General features: G+C 63.7%; 1 protein-coding gene across 5 annotated transcripts in view; it reads left to right on the top strand.

Annotated features, from left to right (window-relative positions):
- BICD1 (BICD cargo adaptor 1) overlaps positions 1–3136 on the top strand; it is a 60333-nt gene extending 57197 nt beyond the window's left edge. For 2 of the 5 annotated variants that reach the window (XM_055118163.1, XM_055118164.1), the window contains one exon: positions 2553–3136. In XM_055118163.1, coding sequence (XP_054974138.1) covers positions 2553–2838 — 286 coding nt within the window. In that variant the 3' untranslated portion in view covers positions 2839–3136. The remainder of the gene's footprint in view (positions 1–2552) is intronic. The other 3 variants (XM_055118165.1, XM_055118168.1, XM_055118166.1) reach the window with 2 other exon arrangements.
- The last annotated feature ends 7872 nt before the right edge of the window (positions 3137–11008 follow it).

Here is an 11008-nt window from a genome sequence, read left to right on the forward strand (position 1 = left end):
GTGGCCTGCATGCTACCCACACACACACACCTGCGCACAGGTAACACAGCCAGATGGCCTGCATGCTCCCACACACACACACCTGCCCACAGGTAACACAGCCACGTGGCCTGCATGCCCCCCCACACACCTGCCCACAGGTAACACAGCCAGGTGGCCTGCATGCTCCCCACACACACCTGCCCACAGGTAACACGGCCGCGTGGCCTGCATGCCCCTACACACACCTGTCCACAGGTAACATGCCGCGTGGCCTGCATGCCCCCACACACCTGCCCACAGGTAACATGCCGCGTGGCCTGCATGCCCCCACACACCTGCCCACAGGTAACATGGCCGCGTGGCCTGCATGCCCCCACACACCTGCCCACAGGTAACATGGCCGCGTGGCCTGCATGCCCCCACACACCTGCCCACAGGTAACACGGCCGCATGGCCTGCATGCCCCCACACACCTGCCCACAGGTAACACAGCCGCGTGGCCTGCATGCCCCCACACACCTGCCCACAGGTAACACGGCCACGTGGCCTGCATGCCCCCACACACCTGCCCACAGGTAACACAGCCGCGTGGCCTGCATGCCCCCCCCACACACACACCTGCCCACAGGTAACACGCCGCATGGCCTGCATGCTCACACACACACACACCTGCCCACAGGTAACACGGCCGCATGGCCTGCATGCCCCCACACACACCTGCCCACAGGTAACACGGCCGCGTGGCCTGCATGCCCCCACACACACCTGCCCACAGGTAACACGCCGCGTGGCCTGCATGCCCCCACACACACCTGCCCACAGGTAACACGCCGCGTGGCCTGCATGCCCCCACACACCTGCCCACAGGTAACACGGCCGCGTGGCCTGCATGCCCCCACACACACCTGCCCACAGGTAACACGCCGCGTGGCCTGCATGCCCCCACACACCTGCCCACAGGTAACACGGCCGCGTGGCCTGCATGTCCCCACACACACCTGCCCACAGGTAACACAGCCGCGTGGCCTGCATGCCCCCCCCACACACCTGCCCACAGGTAACACGGCCGCGTGGCCTGCATGCTCCCACACACCTGCCCACAGGTAACACGGCCGCGTGGCCTGCATGCTCCCCACACACACCTGCCCACAGGTAACACGGCCGCGTGGCCTGCATGCTCCCCACACACACACCTGCCCACAGGTAACACGGCCACGTGGCCTGCATGCCCCCCACACACCTGCCCACAGGTAACACGGCCGCGTGGCCTGCATGCCCCCCCCACACACCTGCCCACAGGTAACACAGCCAGGTGGCCTGCATGCTCCCCACACACCTGTCCACAGGTAACACAGCCAGGTGGCCTGCATGCTCCCACACACACCTGCCCACAGGTAACACAGCCGCGTGGCCTACATGCTCCCCACACACACACCTGCCCACAGGTAACACGCCGCATGGCCTGCATGCCCCCCCCACCTGCCCACAGGTAACACAGCCGCGTGGCCTATATGCCCCCCCACAAAACCATACCTGCCCGGCAGGTAACCATAGCCCATGTCTGCTCTGCATGCAGGGACCCCACACACACCTGCCCTACAGGTAACCCCACCCTGCATCTCCCCTGCATGCAGGGACCCCACACACCTGCCCGACAGGTAGCCTCACCCTGCGTCTCTCTGTGCCCATGGCCTCCAGGTGGCCTGCAGCAGCCGGGGTGGGGACAGACTCCGCAGACTCCGGGCGGGTCACTGGGTCTGGGCAGGCCGGTGATTCTAGGCGCACGCGGCAGGAGGGCGTTCTGGGCCGAGATGCCTGGCTGCCCACGCCCTCAGCACCCGACCCGAGGCGGCCCCTGTGGGCCCCTGCAGGGACGCGGACACAGATGGCTGGAGACATCTGCATTCTGCCTCGGCAGTTTCCGGGAGTGTGTCTGGCCTGGGTGGGGGTGGGGGTGCTGTGCCCAGCCCCCGAGAGACGGCGCCAGGAGTGGCCCCCAGCAGAGAGCGAGCACTGTGCCAGGGCCACCGGGAGGGGCGCCCCAGCCCACTGGCGGCCACCGGTTTCTGAGGGTGCCCATGTTCTCCAGCTCCAAACCCCGCTGGGGCAGACGCCTTCCGCTGCACGCCGCGGGGCAGAGGCGGGTCCTGCGGGGCTGGGCTTCACCCGCTGCAGGGAGCCGCCGCTGCGGGCGGGTCCTCGAGTCACACTGCAGAGGCCCGAGGTGGGGGCACGGCCAGAGGGGACGCTGGGACCCGCCTGGGCTGAGCGCAGCGCCAGGCCCCGCCACAGCGCGCGGACACTGGAGCTGGCCTGGCCGGCGGTGTGAACGGAGCCGCCCGGCGGTGTGGACGGAGCCGCCGCCCCCAGGCTCAGGCTGGGTCCTGAGGTCTGCAGAGGCTGGGCCGCGTCCTGCCCGCCGCCCCCTTTCCGAGAGAGCGCAGAGAGTGCCCCTGCTCGCAGCCGGGTGCCCACTGCCCCTGGGGTCCCAGGGCCCCGTGCATGGGTGTCCGGGCCCTACTGCATCCTGCCCGGCCGGCCCCGCCTCTGACCCGCTTTGTCTCTTGCAGTGCTGAGCCCCGGGAGGAGCCCCGGCCACGGCCGCCCTGTGCCTCCCTCCGCTGCCTCCAAGCCTCCTCGCCTCTCGCCTCACCTCCGCCACTGCCGCGGGCCGCGGCGGCCGCCCTGGCACTGCCCCCGAGCCAGCGGGCCGCCCTGCTCGCCCTGGGACCGCAGCTGGCCCAGCCCGCCCGCAGAGTGACCGGGCACCTGGGACGAGGCGGGGCCCAGACCCCCGAGGCTCAGGACCCTGCCAGCGGCCCACCCAGCAGCTCCTCGGCGGCCCACGTGTCCTGACCCAGTCCTCCCACCGCTGCCCGTCGGCTCGGACGCGGCGTCCACGCTCTGTCGGCAGCTGGACCGGTGCGTGGACCCGGCATCGTGGCTGGACTCCGTGGGGCCTCCTCTAGCCCGGACGACGGAGCCGCACACGGCCCTCAGACTGCTGCGTGCTCGTGGCGCTCACCGCCACCCTGGACTCTGCGCCCTCCGCCCGGGCCACCCTGGACACTCGCGTGCTGCCCGCGGACGCTGGTGCTGCCCTGCGCGTGCGCGAGCGTGCGTGCGGGACATTAAAGGAATAAGTCTGCGCGCAGGGAAGCGTGTTTACTCCACGGCGGAGGCCCCGCCCCAGGGTGGTGGAAGTGGGCATTTGGCTGTTGCTGAGTTGTGCCAAGAGTCTCCCTCCCCGTGGCACAGAGCCCTGAGCGCGTGTCTCCTGCGGGTCAGCACGCACGCGCTGCGGTCAGTGGGTCACTCTCAGGCCACGTGTTCCATGTGCCTTGGCTGCTCTCGCTGGGACCAGGACCTGCTGGCGGCTGTGGCTCAGAGCTGTTTGTCTGCACGTGGCCTGGCCTCAGGAGAGGGGCTGCGAGACCCTGCCCGGCCCGCGGCCTCAGCGTCTCGGCTCGGCCCCGTGGGGGAGGGAGCAACCAGGGGTCAGCAGTCTGTGGGGCCTGGCCAGCAGCCGGGTCTGACTGACCCCTCGGGTCAGCAGGGGATGCAGTACATGTGTGCCGTGTGAGCGGGTCACACAGGAAGGTGCCGTGTGAGCGGGTCACACGTGCTGATGCCCTGTGAAGGGCTGGCATAGTCCATTATCCAGGTTCAGTAAAGGAAGCCCCTTGTTTTGTTTTGTTTTGTTTTTCACTTTTTGGGTCACACCTGGCGATGCTCAGGGGTTACCCTGGCTCTGCACTCAGGAATCACCCCTGGTGGTGCTCGGGGGACCCTATGGGACGCTGGGAATCGAGCCTGGGTCAGCCGCGTGCCAGGCAGACGCCCTCCCCGCTGTGCTGTCGCTCCAGCCCCAGGAAGCCCCTCTGCCCTCTTTACCCTGCCCTGCTCTTGGTCCCCAGGGCCAGGTGCCTGGGCTCCCTCGCTGCGAAGGGCCCTGGGGGACAGTGGCCTTTCCGTGCCCCGGGATGGCCGCTGGCCGCTGGCGCCGCCTCCGCCAGCCTCCTCCGTTTCCCCCTGCGAGGAGCAGCGTGAGACGGGGCAGAGGCCCTGCTTGCTTGGAGACACTAAGTCACGAAGATGCTCACTCCAGCCCTGAAGCAGGGACGCGGGGAGATGGGGCCTGACGCTCAGCTCGGGATTAGACACCAAGTCACGAGTCCGGCGTAGACCGAGCCCTGACCGACAGGCTGGAGTGAACACGCGTGGCCGTGCCTGGGGGACGCCCTGAGGGAAACGCGGCGGGCGGGGGGGTGTCAGGGGGCGGCGGGGAGGAGGGAGGAGAGAATTCAGAAGTGCAGAAAGACGAAGCGAAGACTGGCCGGGGAGAAACCCACATTCAGAAACAGTCCCAGCCAGAGCCCGGCCCGCTGAGGGGAGCACTGCGCATGGAGCCCAGGCCAGAGCCACCTGAGACAGCCCCGTCCATGCACTCCTGATGAGGGCACCCTCAGCAGCGTGGCTGGACCCCACTCTGTCCTCAGCACCTCCAGGGGGCACCCTAAGCACAGTGCTGGGACCGCCCCTGCGCACCTTGGGGTGTGATCACCCAAATAGGAACGGTCAAAGGGAGAGGGAGGGACGGTGGTGGCCAGTGGCTGAGCAGAGGGGCTGGCCAGCACCGTCAGGGCTGTGGGGGCCGGGGGGGGGAGTGTGGTGACGGGCAATGACAGCGGGGGGGAGGGGGGAGGCGTGACTGTCACGGAGATGGTGTTGGTGGAGGCAGCGATGGGGGAATTTAACTTATAATTCTGGAATTCCAAACCCGCGGATCTTTCAAGATTCCAGGTGGGTTCAGATGTGATCAGTCGAACCCTGTCCCTGTGGCCAGCACCGGCAGCCACCCCCTTTAGTCTTCATGCCATGTGGCCGGGGCACGCCGAGCCCTGTCTCTCGTTCCCGCCGGATTCACCGTGTCCCTGGTGTTGCCCAGAATGTTCTACTCCAGAGGCTGCAGGCCTGGCGCCTGGGCACGGGAGAGAAGGCCGTGCACCCGGGGCTGAGTCCTCACTCCGGCCTGTCCCACGAGCGTCTTCCTGTCCTGGCAGAGGCATCGGCCCCCGCATGCTCCTTCCCGGCCCCCTTGAGCCCAGCGCCCGGACACAGACATTTCTGCGGGTCTGTGTGTTAACAAGGACGCCAGGAGGGGGCGCTGGCGCTGAAGGCCCTGAGGGAACCAGGCCCTCAGGGACAGAGTGGCTGTGAAGGATCCTCGTCTAGCTGCAGAAGGAAGGGCAAGGAGCGTCTCCAGAGAGGAGCGGGCGCTGTGGCAGCCCCGCTGCCCTCCCGCTGGGCAGCCTGCGTGCCCGGCCTTTCCCACGGCCCTCGGGTGCCACAGCAACACTCCCGAGACTCGTCTTGGCTCTGGCACCCAGCGAGCCTGTCTGGTCGAGAGCCCCGGGCACTGCCTTCGTCCGGGTCCTGGGAGCTGCGGGGCCGGGCGTCAGCCTGGGGGGCTTCTCGGGAGCGAGGGTCGGGGCCGCCCTCAGCCTGGCTCCCCGGCGCGGCCTCTGTCCCTCCCTCGGGCCTGGCCCGGCCTCAGAGTATTTTTAGTCCCTTTCTCCGGGGTTATTTACAAGCTGCCCTATTTTAGCCGGAGCCCGAGCAGCGGCGCTTCCGGCAGGTCCCACGGCGCTCCCGGACTCGCTTCCTCCGCAGTGCCCGCTGCCAGCTCCTCCCGGGACGCACGGATCAGTGAACACGGGGCAGAGCCAGGAGTGACCCCTGAGCAGCGGCAGGCGGGCTCTAAGCGAGCAGACAAAATGCTGTCTGAGAATTAAGGTTGAGACGTCAAAAGAAAAAGCCTCGTCGTCTGACAGATCCTTATGCAGTGGTGGCAACACGACAAAAAGGAAAGTTTCAGGGGCTGGAGCGATAGCACAGAGGGTAGGGCGCTTGCCTTGCACGCGGCCGACCCAGGTTCAATTCCCAGCATCCCATATGGTCCCCTGAGCACCATCAGGGGTAATTCCTGAGTGCAGAGCCAGGAGTAACCCCTGTGCATTGCCGGGTGTGACCCAAAAAGAAAAAAAAAAGAAAAAAGAAAGTTTCATTGTTTGGATTGACATATGGCTTTGCACCTAGTCTTAGAGGAAAATCAGTGATTTTAACCTCATCGCCTTAGAACTGTTTTAAAGTCGACGGTCTCACTGTTGGCGCCCATTGAGCAGGTTCTTTGGAGACTCTGGTGCGATTTGTCACCTGCTGTTCTTGTTTCACAGTCACACGGATGTGCTTCTGAGTCGCCCTTCCTCCGAGCTCTGTCATTCCTGGGGTGACTTGCACGTGGCCTGGTTATTGTGGCCGTGACACTGTACCAACATTTCTACAGAGTTTGGGGTCCCGTGCTGTGCAGTGAGGTCACTGGACTAAGAGCCTCACTTGCCACGTTGCTGATCATTTTCAGAAGCAGAGATCTCTGAGGAAGCTTCTCCAGAGAGATCTCTGAGGGAACTTGTCTTGAGAGATCTCTGGGGAGCTTGTCCAGAGAGGTCTCCGAGGGAGCTTGTCCAGAGAGATCTCTGAGGGAGCCTGTCCACACAGGTCTCTGAGGGAGCCTGTCCTCAGAGGTCTCTGAGGGAGCCTGTCCGCAGAGGTCTCTGAGGGAGCCTGTCCGCAGACATACTCAGGGTTCTCGCGGGCTCTGGCCATGGCTCGTGTGTCTGTGGGCTCGCAGTGCTGAGTGATCGTGACCCGGGCTCGTGGCTCGTGTGACGGCTCTGCCCCCAGGCCGCACTCTCTTCAGAGCCCACTGGGGGAGACGAAGCTCTCACCAGGAAGTTAACAGGTCGTCCTGGTTGTCTTGCCGTGGCTATCATCATCTGAGCGGCCTTTCTGTGGCATTTTGACCCGTGCTTCTGGGAGCTTCTCCGAGCACTCTGGCCACACCTGCCCCCGCTGACCTTCCCGCAGGCCTGACCCACTGTCTCTGGCCCTATCTCTTTGTTCTCTTTCAAAGAGTATGTTTTGGTAGAGGGAACTTGAGCCGAATTAGATTAGAAATATGTGACCTGAAGTAAAATGCCCGTTTCATGAAAAGGAAACATTTTAGCGAAGGAGAAAGAGATAAGCAAGGGAACCTCAACCCCGAGGTCCTGTCCTGTCCGGAGCTGTTCTGCCTTGGGAGAAAAACAGTGTCACTATTCCCAAAGGCTTCCGGGACAGCCCCTGCCCCAGCGTGGCCCTGTGCGGCCGGAATTTCTGAACTATGACAGAGATCAGGTGATACGAGATGATAGGAGCCGTGGAAGGGAATCCTTACACTATCAGCAGCAGACGTTTTAATTAGCGGCTATTAGAGGAGCGCCAGGCCCCTGAGGGCCCTTCGTGGGTGAGTCCCTCTGAAGCTGGCAGTGACCCAAACGCCTGGCAGGTGCCATAGGGAAAGGCCGAGAGCTTTAGCAGAGGCGTTAGAGCAAGATCAGGAAGTGGCTCCTCTCCCCCACTCCCCCCCCATCTCCAAAGACCCCCCCTAGGGCCACTCCAAAGAACGGGGTTTCTCGGGCGGGCGCTGGGTGGGCCTGTGCTCGGAGGTGGGCGAGGGGACGCCTGGTCCCTTGCTCTCCTGTGTCAGCCATGGACAGAGCGTCTGTTCAGCAGGACACAGCAAAGGCGGATGCAGGGGACACCAGCGGAATCAGGAAGAACGGGCTGGACTCTGGGGACGATGGGCTCTTGCAGGTGACGCAGAAACGTGTGGGACTTTGCTCTGGGTTTGCTCTTGGCACGGACGAGCTCTGTGATGTGGGGAAAGGATTCAACCTCTCCGAGCCTGAGTGTGAAATTTCTCATCTTTTTATCTGATTCACTTAGAGGAGGTTCTCCCCAGCCATGCTGGCGGGGGGGTGGCGGGGGGGCATTCCCAGTGGCACTTGGCCAACCAGACGGGCCCAAGGGTGCGGGGCAACTGCGCAGCCCCCGTAGTGCCCGCAGCCACTTGCCATGCTAGGGGAGCTCGAGGGACCAAGAGAGCTAGAACGCAAACTCCGTTTGCATAGTCTGCCAAGCATACGCTCTAACCACTGAGCCGTCTCCCTGGCCCCTCAAGTGTCTCATTATAAAGTCAAGGATAGGGTGCTCAGCCAGGCAGTCATTGTGAAGAAGAAAAAATGTAGCACACGAGCATCCTTGGTGCTTAGTTATTGTTTGGTGGCTAATATTGCGGCCAGCAGCAGTGCCCAGACGCTGGCTCCACGTGGACCAAATGCGTCCATCCGCTTTTCTGAGCATCCGGCTCAGAAAATGCTGCTGAGATCCAGGCTGTGTCCACAGTGCTCTGGAGGCTTGGCTGAGTCAGAAGACAGAAAGAGGAGGTTCGAGCCTGTGGGAGTCTGCATGGGGCATGTGTATGGACAAGGGGGGCAGACGGGACGCGTCAATGAGCCTCTTACTGCCCACGCCGAGACGGGGGAGGCTGTGAAGGGAAGGGGCAGGGGGCACAGACTGTGGGCAGGGGGTGGCTGGGCGGAGCCCCGGGACAGAGAGGAGTGTGGCTGCTTCCTCCATAGAAGCCCCCATAGCACGCACTGCCCAAATGCTCGGGGGGGTCAAACAGGGACCGACATAAAGCAATCACACGTCCAGAGCCAAACCACCTCAACTACTGTGAGCACGAGGAGTGACCGTGACCAAATATGCCCATATTTCATGGCGATGTTGCTTTAAGATCCCGGTATTTATTTTACAAGCAGATCCTGTGCCTCATGGGGCCTGAGGATGTGCCCTTTGTACTTTGCTCCAAAATGTTTGAGTTAAATAATTTTATTCAACAGACGTATTGACGAACTTATAATTGGCTCTAAAAATAACCCTCAGAAAGCTGGTTTGTAATAGTGGGTACAGCCTTTCTGCCCAGCACGCTCCTCCCTGAATGACCCTTTCATCTGAGCATTCCATAAAGCTCGGGCATTGTGTCAGCCAGTTCCCGGGAGTGACCCGTCCTACGACAAAGGTCAGGCTGAGGTTTGTGTGAGCCTGGGGAGGCGGCCACGGTCCTAGGCCTCTGCAGGGCCAGGCCCCTGACAGGCCGTGCCCGTTATGTCTCTGGTCACGGCTGGGCTGCGCGGGGATGCTCTCCCACCAGCGGACACCTCCGAACTTCAGGCGTGGGTCACCCAAGGACACTGAGCCACTCTGTCCTGCAGGTGGAGGCAGGGTTTGAGGGGCTCTCGGGACTTGGAGCACCGCCCCTTTCTCTCTCATAGGTCACCTTGAGGCCAGCAGTGCTCCGGTGGTCAGCACACGGACAGTGGACGCCCTTGACTCCTAGCAGCACTCGCCTCAGTGACCCCATGAGTTGCACCCACTGGGGAGTACACGGCCTGGCTTGCCGTGACCACCGGCGTGGCTCCAGGGCCTTGGGTCGGCCTCTGCCATTCAACAACTCTACGCCCGTGTTAGGTGCAGAGCTGGGTGAACTTTCCGGAAGGTTCGCTCAGGAGCAGTGAAGGGTGGGGCCTAACTCCAGTGTGAGGCCTTGCGGTCAGTCCCCTGCACACACTCCCCATCCACCACGACTGTGAAGGGCGTGTCTGAAGCCCTCTGTGGACCTTGCAAGGCAGAGACCGTCCCTCAGGCCCAGCGTCAAATGAGCCGGTGAGGCAAGTGGCTGGGGCCTTCCTGGACCACAGCTCCCCGGGGGACACGCAGGCCCACCTCTCCGGCCCCAAGGAACCCCCTGGCCCCTTGCCCAGCATCATGAGGTAGAAAATTGGGGGCTTAGCTTCTCCTGTTCCCACCTTCATACCCCGTCCTTCCTCCTGCCCCCCGTCTGCACAAGCTGGGTTGGAGGGGCCCTGTGCACGGCACTCTCTCACCTGCGCGGGAAGATCCTAGAAGCCCCCGGTGTCCCTCTGCACCCACTGAGCAGAACCCGGTCCTTGCCCTGTAGAGCACCGAGTCAGCAGGAACAGGTCCCCGCCCTCTGTCTGGGCTCGGCGGCTGGTGGAGGGGCCACAGCTCACTGCCATGGTGCCCCCACATTGGAACGAGTCGGCTCTGGTGTGAGGTAAGTGGACAGCAGTGTGGACAAGGGAGTAAGTGGACAGCAGGGTGGACAAGGGAGTGCCCCCACGTCCTCGAACTCTTCCCCCGGCCCATGGAGGGAGTGAGGCCACCCAGGCACCCGGCTCAGGCCGCCTCACCAGGGCAGAGAAGGTGCCCGACGCCGTGGAAACGCCCGCAGTGGTTCCCTCCCGGAGCCCTGGCAGGTAGCTCCAGTAGGCAGCAAGCCAGTCAGCACGCAAGCAGGGAAGAGGGAATTCGTTTAAATCAGGCACCGAGGGAGCTGCGCAGCATCTCGTTCCTTCAGCGTATAGGAGCACACGGGCATCTGTCCTCAAACAGACGCCACGTCTGCACCCTCCAGGTGCGTTTCCTCGGGGCCAGAGAGAGCACAGTGCCCGCTCGGGTTTTATCCTGGCACACATGCCTCCTGACGCCACTGGCAGTGGCCCTGTGTGGTGGGAATTCTCACTGTGAGCCAGGGGAAAGCCAAGAGGCATGTGCTGAGGGGCGGGAGAGCTGTTTCATTATGCGTGGACCCAGCGGGGCCCCCGCCCCAGAGCTGGCCGGACCAAGGGCAGGTACCCGCTTCCCCACACGGCCTGCGGGCTGGGCGTCTGCAGGCGGCTGGCGCAGGACAGGGACTCCCGCCGTGCTCTGCAGAGCAGGCTCTGGACACCTCAAGCACTCGAGCTCGCTGGGGGTGTTCCCAGGTTCCTGAGGTTCCCGAGGTTCCCGAGCCAGACTGGGACCTTCCCCACTGCACTCCGTGTGCCGTCTGTCACCCAGACTCAGCTGCCCGCCTGCCGAGTGTGTGTGTGCGTGTGTGTGTGTGTGCGTGTGTGTGTGTGTGCGTGTGTGTGCGTGTGTGTGCGTGTGCGTGTGTGTGTGCGTGTGCGTGTGTGTGTGTGTGTGCACGTGCTGCATGTGTGCGTGCCTCAGGCTTTAGTAATGACCCTGCTCACTGGGAAGGGCCTCTGGCCCCTGAGACCCACCCCCACTTCCACCT

The sequence above is a fragment of the Sorex araneus genome, chromosome 10 (genome assembly GCF_027595985.1).
Source record: "Sorex araneus isolate mSorAra2 chromosome 10, mSorAra2.pri, whole genome shotgun sequence".
Classification (NCBI taxonomy): domain Eukaryota; kingdom Metazoa; phylum Chordata; class Mammalia; order Eulipotyphla; family Soricidae; genus Sorex; species Sorex araneus.